At 41.4% G+C, this 16574-nt stretch overlaps 2 protein-coding genes across 2 annotated transcripts in view; one reads left to right on the top strand and one right to left on the bottom strand.

The window, feature by feature from the left end:
- The first annotated feature begins 155 nt into the window (after positions 1 to 155).
- foxk2a (forkhead box K2a) lies at positions 156 to 13195 on the top strand. Its single transcript, XM_061705727.1, is given in 11 exon segments — positions 156 to 630; positions 2780 to 2948; positions 2950 to 2975; positions 3062 to 3203; positions 3528 to 3674; positions 6046 to 6239; positions 6330 to 6532; positions 7248 to 7505; positions 7584 to 7778; positions 11162 to 11361; positions 11693 to 13195. Coding segments are annotated over 11 exon segments (1950 nt in total). The 5' UTR covers positions 156 to 334; the 3' UTR covers positions 11813 to 13195.
- The window catches only part of wdr45b (WD repeat domain 45B), a 15607-nt gene continuing 11779 nt past the window's right edge, over positions 12747 to 16574 (bottom strand). The window contains exon 10 of the mRNA XM_061705728.1: positions 12747 to 15311. Within this exon, the coding sequence (XP_061561712.1) occupies positions 15205 to 15311 (107 nt within the window). The 3' untranslated portion in view covers positions 12747 to 15204. The remainder of the gene's footprint in view (positions 15312 to 16574) is intronic.

The raw sequence follows: 16574 nt of genomic DNA, 5'->3' as shown, positions 1-16574 counted from the left end.
CTGCTATTTTTATTATTGTTGCAATTGGTAAACATTACGACTATGCCGACATCTAAACTCGCATTTCATTGGTTGAATAATACGTCCGTCAGTGCACTTCCGCCCGTTTGTTCCATTTTGATTGGACAAGAGCTTCTTTTTTTTCTCTCCTTCACGGCCGTGGGTCGGAGCCGCCGTAACCCCGGTCTGGCACGTTCCTTGCTATCTGAACGTTGTAAAATTGGGCCCATTCTCCCCCCCCCCCCAAACTCAAGTCACTTCTTCACTTTAGCACAGCTACCAAGACGTTTTTGCTTCAATCACAACTCCAAATACCCACCAGATACCTCAGAAAATGGCGGTGGTAAGCGGGATGTCGGGGTCGGCAGTAGCCCGGCTGGAGGGCCGAGAATTCGAGTATTTGATGAAGAAAAGGTCGGTGACCATTGGCCGGAACTCATCGCAGGGCTCCGTGGACGTCAGCATGGGACACTCCAGCTTCATTTCTAGGCGGCACCTTGAGATTTTCACGGCGAGCGAAGATGGTACGGGCATGGGGGAATTCTACCTCCGATGCCTTGGAAAAAATGGGGTGTTTGTGGATGGGGTGTTCCAGAGAAGAGGGGCTCCACCTCTGCAGCTTCCACGAATGTAAGATGATTGAATTAGCGCGCTTGAACCTACGACATGTTAACACGTTACGTTGTCCCGTGTTGTTGTTTTTGTTGTCCGGCAGCGGTGTTTGCACGTGCTGTGTCAAGGAACGCGTATGGCGATAACGTCACGCCAAACCTCCGTGCCAGATATGCCAGTGGAATTATGTTTGTACCTGTCACCAATCAAATAACTCTTCCAAAGCTGCATTTCATTTCATTTATTTAAATCTGCATTATTCGGCCTGTATATTTTCACCAAAAAAAACACATCACTCAGATACATTTTACCTCACAACTAGTACGCTCACGTTCATTTACCCTCATCTCGTTTTGTTTAGGGGACAGTTTTACGTAACTATGATCTTATTTTCATTTAATTGGTTTGTTTGTTATATGCCGAATTGAAGAGCATGGTGTAATAAAATTCACACGTCCTCGAATCTAAGTGAAAACGTTAATAGACCTAGACTAATTTCGAATTTTGGTTAAAGTGGCTGCGTTTTGTATGGGCTATCACCCAAGCTACATGCTAGCCACACGAGCAAGCTAAGTAAGCTACATTGGCGTGTTGCCATAACATTCATGTATGACAGGCAACAATGTGTAAACTCACAAAATGGCGATTTAGTTTTGCTTTATTCTTGAAGCAAATCCTATTTTAATTATAACAGTGGCTCGTTGGTGTCTAATAGGCTGGGCCAGTAGGCAATTAAGATAATTACTGTAGCTAATTTGATATGACGGTCAAACTTTGCCTCAGTGTGTTTCCACGCCTTAGTCTGGTGTTGCAGTAGCTCAAAATAGTCAGTAGACTGTGCAAACTCACAATTTACCTTGTGTTATATTCCAATTACTCTATTCCAGGGTTGTCAAACTCAAATTCACGGTGGGCCAAAAATAAAAAGTGGGACTACGTCGCGGCCAAACTCAATATTTAATGAAAAATCACTGCGATGTACATGTTTCCCTTTTCTGCAGAAATGTAGCGTTAAAGTTTATCATTGACAACAAACTAAAATTTTGCTTGAACACTGAATCTGGAATAAACAAACTTTAATATTATAAACACGAGAAATAAAATTTTCGATAAAAGACAGTGGTATTTGTTTGTTGTTTGTATTTAAATAGATAACATGAACGATTCTGTCTCGCTATCTTCTATTAATCTATCTCCAACTACCTTTCGCTTTGATGTAAATCTTTTTTCAAAGGCCAGCAGCAAAACAACCCAAAAAATAAGAATGTTCTTCAATTAAAATACAAACCTCAAACTATTAACATTCCCTGCCTTGGAGTTGATAAAGGGCATTAAAAAAAACATGAATTCAATTATGTTATATTCTTTGTTCCAGCCACGTTGCTCTGCACACAACAAACAGGTCTGTCTTTTACTTTAGTGAACAGATCATCTGCCTCCCACTTGTCTTGGAAGATAACTGTTTTCCATCTTTCGTTTGGCCATTTTTGGGAAGAGGAAGTGTAAATTTGCTTGAGGAGACTGGTAGCATAGTTGCTAACGACTGCAACAGAAAGGGAAGGGGCGCTCTTGTCAAGGCTGATGGGCCAAAACACTAGCAAAGCATTCTGGGATTTGTAATATTAGTGGCGCATGTGCTATACACTGGCGAGCCATCTCTAATACACATTTAATATGGTCTTGCGGGCCAAATACAATTACATCATGGGCCATATTTTGACCCTGGTGCCTGAGTTTGACATATATGCTCTATTCCAAGGGAACAGCACAGTCGGTGACCTAAAGTGTAACTTGATTGTTAGGAATATATTAAAAATATATTATATCGTCGTCTTCTAGTAGTAGGTATATTCATTTCAAGTAGGGATGGGCGAGAACCGATACCAGGTACCAATATTGGCCTTATTTAACGTATAGGTTCTTCGTAAAGGCAGCCGATACCAACAGCTGATACTTTTAAGACAAAAAGTTCTGACATCGAGTCAGTCCTTCTCTCCAGTAGTTAGCACTACACTGCTACGGTTTGATACATCGGTGAATCATCATGTGTGTCAGAAAGAAAGAGGTCTTTGTTCACAATTGTCATTTTGTTAATTTAAAAATGGTATCGAGCATCCCTAATTTCAGTGGTATGCATGTAATTTTTTGTGTGTGTGTGTGTTTTTAGATGTTGCTTCCGATTCCCCAGCACAAGCATAAAAATCACATTCACTGCACTTTTAAGTGACAAAAAGGAGCAGAGGAACGTGGCCGAATCACCGGTCAAGTCCGTACAACCTCAAATTTCCCCACTTACCATCAACATTCCGGACAATATTGCCCACCTTATGAGCCCACTTGCCTTCACCTACGGGCACATTAAGGTGAGTCAGAGTGGCGGTTGTATTTTTTTAGTGACTCAGTTGCTCTACCAGAAAAACATAAGCTAACATTTTGACCAATTTCATAGTGCTGCAAACTCCTGCCCATCAAGTCCAAGGGGGGCGGGACTGTCCAGCTATAGGAGCGGCCGGGTTCTGCCCTCCGACCTTATAGCGGATAACTCCCAGTCAGAAAATGACAAGGAGGCGTCGGGTGAAGACAGCCCAAAGGTGTGTAGTAGTGGTGGTGGATGCATGAGTCCACTGGTTCTGAGAATTTTTATTCGGTACAATAAAGGCTGTACACTTCAGAAAACCTGTAATGTGCTCAGAACGTCCCTGATTACTCATTGAAGTCTAAAAATTGCCCAACACTCCTTTTGGGTAGACTTTGGAATACAGGACTCGATTGAACTTTTCTCTGTGTGTGCGTGTGTGTGTGTGTGTGTGTGCGTGTGTGTGTGCGTGCGTGTGTGTGTGTGAACATTTTTTTGTTTTCAGCTTGAAAAATGCTCTGTTTAGTTTTTCTCTCACACCTCATGTTTTTCTCGACAGGGGGACTCCAAACCACCGTATTCATACGCACAACTGATAGTCCAAGCCATCACCATGGCCCCAGATAAACAACTGACACTGAATGGAATATACACCCACATCACAAAGAATTATCCCTACTACAGAACAGCTGATAAAGGCTGGCAGGTCAGTGTCATGCTCACTTTATTGGTAATGTTTTGTTTGTCATTCAGCTTCTCACAAATTTAATTACAGCAGGGGTGACCACACTTTTTCAGCTTGTGACCAACTTTCAAAATGATCTACCTACTATTAAAAAGGCAAAACGTTTATTTATGAATCAGTTGAAGGTTCTTCATATTTACAATTAGAAGTTACTGTACCTTGCATAACTGCATGAACCCGTATTGCTGCTATTGTTTTTGAACAAGTCTTGAACAACAAGTCAGCCGCTTCAACGAAAGCCTCTTTTCATCATCTTGTCTCTCGGTGTTGGAAAGATTTCTTGTTTAATGATGAAGTGAGTTACCCAGAACGAAGGATGCTTTGGTGTCTACCTTCCCTATTGTCTTAAGCTGTGAGAAGGCCTGCTGTGCGGACAACTGGGATTTTAGTTTGTTTACCCTTCTCTTTCTCAGCATGATTTTTGGAGGGATGTCAAAGTCGTAGCTGCCGCCGTTGCTGACGTCATAGGCTGTTTCATACTCCTTGAACACTGGCAGCTCGATCCGTTCCACACATCCACCATCCACCCACCCATGTAATTGTTAATATTACTCCGCGGGGGACTAATACGCTAGTGCATTGGCCTGAGGTACCGCCTGTGCGCTCGGGACCTGCTTTGGATAAATCACAGGAGTTGACGAGACTAGAAAAAACACTTCCGCTGCTTCTGTTATTAAGAAGTAATGGTACTTTTACTCCGTTACAATGATCTAAATGTCGTTCGCTACTTTTATTTATCAGTTATTGCTTATTCATCAACTATTTCGTGCACGAGACTACGACTTTGACTTCCGCATTGGGCTCTGTTTGCATTAAAAAATTTTTTTTTATTGATGTTCATGCTGTGGTTAAAAAAACTCTGAACTTACTCACTATTTGCTCAGTACTAATTATTTCACCGTGTACTTTTTATTCTTAAGTAATTTTTTGGAGGACTACTTTTTACTTTTACTTGAGTCGAGTCACATTATTGTCAAGTAACAGTACTCTTACTTTGAGTACAATATTTGGCTACTCTACCCACCTCTGGAGCGGACATCCTCAATTGCTACTCTTACGTTTAAGGAACATTTTTGCTCATCAGATCAGCCCGTGTTGTTTTTGTTGCACGGGTCTTTTGTATTTTCACGTTGAGGTTCTGCGGGTCGTGGCCCCGGTTGCGGTTCCAGCGGAACCGCGAACCACACGTAACATCGGCGACAAGAGTTGATCCGCTTGTACATTTTGTATTAATTAGGAAACGTGCCTACAATTATCTAATTAGTTTACGGATGTTAATGTTAAATGTATTGAGCGATGTTAGGGATTATGTCACAACACAGAATGAACTAACTTCAAATTCAGAAATGGCCAATAAAAACCGTAAAATATTGTCCATAGTATTTTCCTGGAGGATTCATTTGGGATTAGCCTTTGAAGTTAGCAATAGTGAAAAATGATGTGAAACAGACAATGATTTTAGGCAATTCTTTTCCAGAATGAGTGCTTAAAGAGAAGGATGCTATTCATGTGGCACAGCTTGCATCAGGTGCAGGTGGAGATGGGCCTGGCTCAAGTTGGAGGCCTAAACAAAAAAGGAAAGAAATTAGGCAAATTTAATTTTAAACTTAAATTTGTTCATCAACTTGTACTTGAACGGTGTAAATAAATGTTTTTCTGCATGAAGAAAATGTGTTTATTTTTACTTATTGTACTCTTCAGAGTCTTCCAAATTTCTTAATTTATGTTTAAAATTAAAAATTAAAAAATCTACACGGGGGCCCGGTGGATCCCCTCCTAGAACCCCTTACAATGTTTTGTTTTTGTTTTTTGTCACCTTTTTCATGCCTTTGGTGTTTGCATGTCTGTTTTTAATTTGGAACGGCAGTATATTACTTGGAAGGACTTGGGCTTTTGAACTGGAGGGTCAGGGTTCGGGTCCCGCTGCAGGAACAAACAAAAAATAAACACAAAAAAGGCAACGCGTTGTTGGAGAGATGGTAGTCTGCTTCCTGACTACTGTTAAGACGTCGTTGCGCAAGGCACCCCCCAAAGTACACAGTATGCAGTGAAACCTCCAAGGTCGAAAAGTATTTGTTCTGCGGTACTGACTTTCAAAAAAATGGAAGTGAAAATAAAATACTTCAGGGATGTTTGACTTCAGAAGCTCCACTGTACTGTAAATAAATGGGATGTGTATCTTGTGTTGAACATTTGAATAAAAACACAGTACTTGCTGCTGTGTACAATCCGCCATAATTAAAAGCCTGTTGACCAGGATCCTTTTACAGACTAATTTATTATCACATTAATGGAACTATTCATTAATTTGTGTGTGGCTCTATGTGTCTAGAATTCTATTCGCCACAACCTATCCCTGAACCGGTACTTCATCAAAGTAGCACGCTCTCAGGAGGAACCTGGGAAAGGTTCGTTCTGGAGGATCGACCCTGCTTCTGAAGGCAAACTCATAGAACAAGCCTTCAGGAAACGTAGGCCCAGGGGAGTGCCTTGCTTCAGGACCCCTGTAGGAACCCTCTCTTCGAGGTACTTTCCTGTTCTTAGCATTAGAATATTGCAATGGTTTGCTTGACCGCGTTCATGAATTGAAAAGTATTCCAATCTCCACTTTTCCAGGAGCGCTCCTGCTTCTCCCAATCACACAGGGGCACTGTCAGCTCACTCCAGTGGCGTGCAGACCCCAGATAGCCTTTCCAGAGAGGGGTCCCCAGTGCCCATGGAATCTGAGCCAACCCCGGCACCAGCCCCTACCCCAACTGCCACCATCCAGCCCAAACTTGCTGTCATCCAAGAGGCTCGCTTTGCACAGAACTCCACTGGTAAAATAAGTAACTAAAACAAACAAACTCATGAGTTATTAGATTAGATACACCTGCATAATCACATGGGATCTAATGTAACAGCCTTAAAAGTGAATTGAACCCTAAATTACTTTTTGCAAGAATATATTATATGTGCCTCCATTATTCTAAACACAGTATTCTGATTTATTGCGTTTGTGGAATTTAGAATTAAACAGATGAATTCATACATTTTCATCCAGCTCAGGGGGCCGCCATGTTTTTCTGCTGATTGAAATTAACGACACAACTGTATAACTAGCAGAACTACAAGTTGATTACTTGATGGTTTGAACAAAATATTTGGTTCAAGTAATCAACCCGGAGTTCTGCTAGTTATCGCAGCATACACGTGAAGTCTGCTACCTAATTTCTGGGTTTGGTCATGTCACATTTGCAACACAAGGACAAGAGCAGTTGTGACGTTTGAGAGTTGTTTCGGTCAACAGCAGAGGGCGGACTCACTCGATGTCAGATTTAGTTTTTGCCTTAAGTATCGGTGGCTGTGTCGGCAGCTTTCACAAGTACCTGATACATAAAAGCCTGATACTGATACCTGGTATTGGTACTCGCCCATCCCTACTATAAGTGCAATCTATCAGTAAATTATCTAAATAGATTCAACCCAAACCCCACAAAATCAGTTGTGATAGCGTATAGATGACATCACTCGACAACCGTTGTACGCCAACAGGTTCTTCACTTACAAGCCAGCCTGTATTGATTGCCGTGCAACGGCAGATGCCTCAGACGACCATGAAGCCTGTGACCTACGCCGTGGCGACACCGGCCATTGTGACGACGACCGTTAGCCCGGCGCCCGTCATGCAGACGGTGCACGTTGTCCACCAGATCCCGACCGTCACCATGACAACTGTCGGCCCACAGCCCGCTGCTACCTTGAAGCCAGACTCTCAGCAGAATGGAGGGGGAGAGCACCAAGATATTAAAGGTTTGCCCACTTGCTTAACTCTGTCCCTTTTGTGTGCGAGGCTGCTGCTGCTCCTGCTGATGTCTCCTTTGTGAATAGTGAAAGTGGAGCCGCTCCCATCAATCACGACCTCGTCCATAGGCGGAGTCGGTCGCATCATCCAGAGCTCTCAGGCTGCTCCGCTGACTACAGTAACCATAATGCAACAGGCTCCGCTCGGCCAGCACCAGCTTCCCATAAAGGCCATCACACAGAATGGCACTCACCTGGTCCCCATCAGTTCTGCTGGCACAGGTGACCCTCCCACATGCGCACACAACTGTTACTTGGTAGGCGCGTTATACTAACATCCAACTCATTACCTCCATTTTTGTCCGGCAACAGATTTGAGCTCAAATTTGCCCCGATTTAACGGCATGCATGTACCCCGCTTAAGCAGTGTAGTCTATTGGGGAGGGGGGAGTCTTTCATTAATTAGATAGAAAAGGCCTTTTACACTGCCTTTTACACTTGTTAAGCGACATTTGCTATTAACACAGAGGGTCATAGCAGCGAGTCTCAGATGGTAAACTTCACAACCTGGTTCTGGTTTCCTGCTATCCCTTCCACACAGATGGCTTACCACTTCTGTTAGGGCTCAAGAAAGCCCACAAATTTGTCAGTTGATTTCAACGCCCCATTTCCATTTTCACCCAGTGACCTGGCAAAAAATACTTGGAAAAAGCTGGCTTTGATGGCCAATGACAGACACTGTAAAAAGAGCTATACTAACATACTTATATGCCGAATTAAATAAATAGCTCAGGAGAAAAAATGCTGCATTCAATTTGGAGGTAAAACAGGACATTTTATATCACTAATATCATGACCAAAATTATCATCATCAGTTTTGTCACGATATTACAGTAAGACCATGAAAAATAAATTCACAGCTACATGGTCGTAAAACGACACTTTATATTTTGAATACTAAAAATATAAAATCAGCAACCTTGTGTATTTTTTTTGAAATTGTAAATGGTAACGACCAAAGTGAATTTTCTCACATGTAAGACCCTACAAAATATACTTAAAATGACAACCGTGATAACGGTGGTCCGACTATTGGGGGGCGGGGGGGGGCGATTTAGAAGCTTTGTTTATGAAGCATTATCTTTTTAATCAAAAATATTTAACGTAATGTTTTACAATTCAGTTAGAATTTGGTTGAAGAATAGATGTGTCCCATTATTAACAGCAAATTTAATTGAAAATTTTATTTTTCCCCCTCCTTGAGCTGTCACCTTATCGTGGTGGAGGGGTTTGTGTGCCCCAATGATCCTAGGAGCTAGGTTGTCTGGGGCTTTATGTTTACCATGGGTGACCCCTGGCAGGGTCACCCATGGTAAACAGGTCCTAGGTGAAGGACCAGACAAAGCACAGCTCCAAAAACCTCTATCATGTTAAAGAGTTCAGGGGGATATTTTCCCTTGCCCGGCCGCGGGTCAACAGGGCCCCCCTCTGTAGCCAGGCCTGGAGGTGGTGCTCAAAGGGGAGCGCCTGCACCCATGGGGCCTGGCCGGGCACAACCCGAAAGGGTAACATGGCTCCCCCTTCCCATGGGCTCACCACCTGTGGGATGGACCAGGTGCAATGTGAGCTGGGCAGTGGCCGGAGGCGGGGACCTTGGTGATCCGATCCCCGGCTACAAAAGCTGGCTCTAGCGACGTGAAACGTCAACTCTCTGCCAGGGAAGGAGCCCGAGCTGGTGGATAAGGTTGAGAACTTCTGACTAGATATAGTAAAGCTCGCCTCCAGAAGAAATGCGCATGGCTGATTCTAGTCAGGTTCTGTAGAAAAGGTTCAACAGACAGCAAGGCATATTTCACAGTTGTTTTTTAAAATTTTTTTAATGACTCAACTCAACTTTATTTCTAGAGCTAACACTCGGGGAAACATCGGCGTAACGCATCCTTCAGCCAGTAAAGTCTAACCTTCAAAATAAAAAGTAAAATAACACAGTTGCACCACTGGCGATGGCAGTTAAGTTTTGTTGATATATGCCACAAGGCCAAGGTTACCATCCACCTTACGAGAGGCAGTCAGAACTAGCAAGAAATAATTGCCACAAACAGTATTTTATTGTTACAAGGGTAAGGCTTCTGGTCAACATGCTGTTGGCCAACTTTATGAATTCTAACAGCAGCCTGCCAGACCCCAGGCATCAATGTAAGCTTGAGTATATTGCATTCTAGCGTTAGTTAAGTAAGCCTGCAAGAGTAGCCTATTACTATAATAATTAAATAATATAATAATTATTTATATACTGGGTTGCTTAACTGTTGTGTTCCTCTCCATTACCTTTTGTCAAAAGTTAAAAATAGAGACACTCATAGGAGTACACTATTGTCTTTTTTATTGTCTGTCTATCTATTGTATGCAGTACATTCTATGCTGCGTTCCAAAATATAATGCAAATGTATTTTTCTCTGATTTTCCTAAAAGACAAATGACAATCAGCATAGTTTTCAAGTTACCAACCGTTAGAGCATCATTGGAATGTTTTTGAACAAACCTGTTTTTTGGAAAAATAAAAAACAAAACGCACTGTTCCAGATTATTATGCACAACATAGTTTTAAGCCATTTTATAGGTTTTAAAGAGCTGGAAAATAGTCATGAGTTGAAACTGAAGCATTTGGAGGCCATATTTACTGAAATCATAAGATAGTTCAAAGAAAAACATCTCAATAGCTCAAATTACAGTTTAACATGAGAACCCTTATTTGATAGTACCTACACAATTCTATCATCCATGATCTTATATTTTGAGAGTTTCTGCTTGAATTTTTTTGGGGGCTGTCAAGAGCTACTGTTTAGATGTGATTTCTTTGCTTGAGGATGCGCCAGAGGTTCTCAACAGGGTTGAGGTCAGGGGAGGATAAGGGGCACAACGAGTTTCTCTCATTTTATGCCCATAGCAGCCATGAAGCAGGAGGATTCCTTGCAGCATGAGATTGTCTGCTGATGTAACCCTGGATGGTCCAGACTCTAGACAGATGTAGTAATGGATAGTTGGATGGCCACCATGTCCCAACAAGGCTGTGACATCAGCAAGGTGGTGGCGGATTTCATGTCTTGGGAAGAGAATTTAGGGCCGTGGTTCTCAACTGATGTCTCCATGGGACCTGCATTTTTCTATTGTTGCAAAGTCACAACCTACTTTTATTGATGTTGGGAACAAAAAAAGCATTTTTGTTTAAAAATAGCCTCGGAAAACATGTACACTATGTTGTATTTTTAAACGCTGTTTCAAATGAGTTTGATATACTGCGAAAAGCATATTGCTAGCTATGACGCCCAGTAGCCAGAGGCTGAGCTACACTATTTGTTTGAGTAAACGAGTGACTAGAGCACAAGTGAGTAACATTTCCTTCCTTTCCATCGCTTACCTAATGTAGGAACTTGGTACAAAAAAATAAAAATAAAAAATAAAAAAATATATGTACATATATATATACATATACATATATATATATGTGTTTGTATATATATGTGTATGTATATATATATATGTATGTGTGTGTATGTATATATATATGTGTATGTATAATACAAATGTTAGCACAATTTATCATTCCTAATTAATGGCTGCCTTTTCTTTTTTTTTTTTTTTTTTTGGATAAATTCCCTCTTAAGCAGCTGTTGCAAACCCTCTCCACCTTCTGGCCACGCACGCTTCGGCGTCTGCGTCCCTGCCCACCAAGAGGCAGAATGGTGAGGTTCAGGAGGCGCCCGTGTCCAAGAGGGCAAAGATGCAGGATGGCAACGAGGGAGAGGCGGTGGCTGCGAATGGCAATAACAACAATGGCTCCACTGATGGTGCCGGAGAAGCTGAGGTTAGTGAAGCAGTGGGCAACCAGTAGCCCCCCCCCCCCAACACCCCCCCCCCCCCCCATATGCATCCTGAGCCCTGCCCTCGCCCACATTGAGCCTCACGCCGTCCACACTTTGACCTCTTCTCCTTTACTGGTTGTCATCTACGGCAAAGTGCCAAAAAGAGAAAAGATTACTACAGCAAAAGAGAATGTTCCAATCTCATCCTTCCCCTTCCGCGTGGATTTAAAAATCCAAGCATTGTCGGCTTTTGAGCGGGAACCCCCTCTTGAAGCACAGGAATTGAGAATCCCAAATTCCAGCTGACTTATTGGGACTGAAATGCGCCAACAGCCTCACCCCGTTTGGATTCTCAGCACTCGGTGTGTGGCGCAATCCTACATGCAACCAAGCGAAAATCACCCACCAAGGGAAGCGCATGTGCGTGTGGACATTCCCATCTTCGGCAGCTAGCCTCCCTGACCCAGTTGTGAGTAGATCTATATGCAGTATTCCATTGTGCAAATGTGTCCTTGGATCTCTTCATTTCTCCAAGGACGAGTGATGAATTCAGATAGAAAAACCATAAGTGGGGTCTTGATGAACATTTAAAATATCACCTGATATTTTGCTTTATTTTTGTTTTGTATGTGAACTTTGTTCAGTGAAATGAATGTAGTCTTTTTTTCTTTTCTTTTTTTCCTAAAGAAGACACTATCTAATAGAATGGATTCTCTATTGCTCATTCATGCAAATGATATTTTGTTTTTCCACCACTGTACATGGACAGACCTTTTTCACATTTTACAAATGTCCAATAAGATGATTAAAAAAAAAAAAGTATATTCCCATGCGTATTTGACCATATGCTTCATTGAGCTTGCATGTTAACACATCTAGAGATATAACGTACTGGTTATCTGAATATGGAACTGAAGAACGTTTAGACTGAATCTATGCTTTGAGTCTGCCCAGCGTTGCACTTCCTCCTCTTTTAGTTGTGTATTTTTTTTTTTTAAATCATTTTAGCTCAGTTTTTCCTCATTTTTTTTTTTTTTACCTTTTTGTGTTGCGGTTGGGGCAGTCTCTACTCAATGCTGTTCTTCTGTTATCTAAACATGTCGAATCATATTGTATTCTGTTACACAAGGAAAGACAAGTGATAGGTGTTTGTTCTGCTTCAGTGGGTAAATGTTTTTTTAAAATATAAATATATATATATATATATATTATATATATGAATTTATTTAAAACACTGCCTCTTAGTTTGTATTTCTTGAGTAAAAAAAATATCTGCTTGGCTAATCTGCATTAATGAAATCTGACAATTTTTTGGGGGTCTATGAAATGAAATTTCAACTGAAAGTCAACGTATAAATAAATACATGCGTGTTTTTGACTACAAAAATAAGCATGGTAGGTGCGGTTCAGTCTTGCATTCAATGGCAGTTAATTGGGCTTCATCGACCCTCGGGCTCCCCCTACTGTTGTGAAATGTAATTGATTTTTGAGCCACTGCAAATGGATCCACTTTTGAGCACACAATCCGGTTGTCATAGTCAATGTGAATTTTTTTTATTGAAACTTACCAGCAACCCACATTTCAGGGGACGGGTACAGTGCCTCAGTCATCTGTAAATTGAATAAATTCAGAACCACCAGAACTCTTCCTCGACCCCTAGAGCTTGCTTATTCAAATGTTTTAATACATTTGCAACATTGAGAAAAAAAATAAATTTAATGTTATCATGGGATGTATGTGGAATTTTGAGAAAAATTATTTATATGACTAACAATGTGGTAACAAGTAAAGCGTTGTGAATTTTTCCCCAGGTTATTAAAGGGCATTTTTCAATTATATAATGTTCAATTTAGTTCGATTTTTTCGAGGTGCACTGCAATTTAGGTCGTGGAAATGTCAGGTACAGGGTGGTGACAACGGCTTTACTAAAACTATATAGTGCTTACTGTCACTACTCATTCGTTGTTTTGTCGGTAAGGCTCAAATTGTTGAATTTTACAGTATGTGCTGACTCATACTACCGGGAAACAGAGAAGAGATAAACCGATCAGATTTATAGCCTAATATATAACAGCACAAACAGGAGGACATCAAACTAAGTGTAAAAGCTGCGGTTATATTTAATTAACAAATGTTAAATGCAGATTTTTTTTTTTTTTTTACAATCAAACTTAATGCCATATACTTATCAGTTATCACTTTTGTGCAGCATCCCTTCAATGTTCAGTGAAAACACACAGTGCAACTATACAATCTGGTGAACACAAGTGAAATGTTGCGGTGTAAATGCTCTTATGGACCTGATGGAAACATCCGTCCATCCATTTTCTGAGCCGCTTATCCTCACAAGGCTCGCGGGAGTGCTGGAGCCTATCCCAGCTATCTTCGGGCAGGAGGCGGGGTGCACAACGAACTGGTCGCCAGCCAATCGCAGGACACAAACAGCCATTCACACTCACCTTCACACCTACGGGCCATTTAGAGTCATCAATTAACCTACTATGTCTGTTTTTGGGAAGTGGGAGGAAACAGAGTGCCCGGAGAAAACCCACGCAGGCACGGGGAGAACATGCAAACTCCACAGAGGCGGGGCCGGGATTTGAACCCCGGTCCTCAGAACTGCGAGGCAGACGCTCTAACCAGTCGTCCACCGTGCCGCCCTGATGGAAATGTATACAATACAAAACTGTTGTTAAAGTACAGCTTTCTGCTAATTAGGCCGGTTTAAGTCATTCACACTGATGGTGCCACAAAGACAACTCCTTGATTTGCATTAGCGGAATGTATGTACACGGCGGAGAGCAGAAAGAAGCAGGTTATAAGTACAGTGTACTGATATTACATAAGGTGTCCTGTGACAGTTGAGGGGAATGATACATGGAACAACCCATAGTTGGCTTAAGTAATTTTCCCGCCTCTTTTTTTTTTACGTCAGACATAAGATGGGTTTGACTCCTGTACTTCCAGACATGCTTAACTCAAATTTGCAGAAGAAAAATCTAAATTTTAGATGACCATCAATCATGAACATGCTCAGTTATATGTTAAAAAGAAAAGGGGGGTGCAGTTTTTTTCTTCTTCCCCCATTTCAAGGTTGTAGTCCAGGTTAATTGACTGTTTTTGGTAGCATCATTTTTTGCATTATTGACTACATTACCTCTTAACAAAAAGCCACAATACATTGATACTTTATAAAATGACTTAGCAAGACTTCTACCGGCAAAATAAAAAATATATATTGCACAATGGGGGGGGGGGGGGAAGCTTGAGGCAAATATAATTTGACTTCATTCCGCACAATGGTATGCAAATAATCTTCAGTCTTGTGTTCAGAGAGTGAAGGATACAATATTAAAGTATGAACTCCCCAACTGTATGTATGCTTGGTTGCTTTTTGTGACCCTGCTTGGACAACATGCGCGCGCGTGCGCACACGCACACACACACACACACACACGCGGTGGTACATTTGTCGAGCCATGTCATGTGACACATTACGTGTTCGCAGGTTCTCACTCCACTCAGAGGCACTCCCTAGAATTAACTTAGGTGGTGTGAGTCGACAAAAATTCCTCAATCAGAATTATCTATGCGACTTGTAAAATAGCCATCCACTGGAAAGTCATCGGAAAACATCTTAAGAAAGGACTGTTGTCCAAAACACCTCCTCGCTTTTTTTTTCTCCGTCTTTCTCCCTCGCATTTTGTTCAAGAGTCAGCATCCACATCGCCCTGACAATCCAGAGACTTTCAGCAGTCATTCAAGAGAAGTGCAGCAGAGGGACCACTTGTCCTTTCCAGATTAGAAGAAAAAAAAAAGGTGCCTCCTGAAGGGCGTTGAAAGGTCATATTTTGTCATCTGTCATCTCCAGGAACTGGGCGTAGACGTCTCTGGAACACTCCCCTTTCTGGTTGTACAGGAACTTGTAGTAGCTGCCATCAGCACAAATAGCTACGAGACACAACAGGGTGGGGAAAGACGGGCTTAACTCTTGCACGTGCACTTTGTTAAGGCAATGCTGAGAAGCATTTACATTATATTGTGAGCACAAATATTGCTTGTGCTGTAAGGGTGACTGCATAACGGTCAGGAAAAGCTTACCAGAACACCTGAACTTTGGGGTTAATCATATGGTGGCAGGTATGTGCTCACTCCCATTTAATTTGAGCTAGAATGTGACTGGTTAATTCTCAACGCAGCCACATCCCCATTTATAAAATGTGTGCACACTTGTGCAACCACATTATGTTGGTCGCTTATTTTTACTTCCTCTCATATATTTTATCCCCCCAATTGGGTTGTACATGTTTCTGAGTCACAATAATGGAAAACGTTTTACAATCATTCTCCTTGGTCCCGTACCCAGATGAAACTAAAATTAACTGTTTGGTGCATTGTTAGGTTTGGGGAGAAAAAGGGAGTTTTGCAAGCCTGAGAACACCATCTCAACTGTGAAATATGGGGGTGGCAGCATCCTGTTGTGGGCTTGTTTTTCTCAAGGAGGGGCTGGTGCACTTCACAAAATAAAGAACATTATGTGGAATTACTGAAGTACCCTTTCAAGTCATCAGCGTTAAAGCTAAGTTAAAGCGTGGGCGCAAATGGGTCTTCCAAATGACCAATGACCCGAAGCATACTGCCAAACTGGTTAAAAAGTTGCTTAAATATAACAAAGTCAATGTTTTGGAGTGGCCATTGCAAAGCCCTGATCGCAATCCTATTGAAAATTTAAGGGCATGTAAGAACAAAGTGGTCGACAAACTTAGCTCAGTTAGACATCAGTTATGTCATGAGGAATCTTGCTAACTATTGTGAGAAGCTTGTGGAAGGATATCCACAACATTTGACCCAAGTCTTTAAACGCAATCATACCTAATAATAAGGAAATATATGTAAACTTCTGACTTTGAAGAAAGTAATGAAAAATTGTCCCAAAAAATCATTTGCTCATTATTCTGGCATTTAGCTAATTATATACTGTTATATTGCAGCCATTGGCTAAAATAAATTTTTTTTTGACTTTTTTTTTTTTATTCCTCATTAATGTACACACAGCACACCATATTGACAGGGGAAAAAACGCAATTGTTGAAATTTTTGCAGATTTATTAAAAAAAATAAAATAAAACAAACATCACAGCCATAAGTATTCAGACCATTTGCTCAGTATTTAGTAGAAGCACCCTTTTGAGCTAATACAGCTATGAGTCTTTT

The sequence above is a fragment of the Phycodurus eques genome, chromosome 19 (genome assembly GCF_024500275.1).
Source record: "Phycodurus eques isolate BA_2022a chromosome 19, UOR_Pequ_1.1, whole genome shotgun sequence".
Lineage (NCBI taxonomy): Eukaryota > Metazoa > Chordata > Actinopteri > Syngnathiformes > Syngnathidae > Phycodurus > Phycodurus eques.
This window is presented reverse-complemented; position numbering and strand designations above follow the sequence as displayed.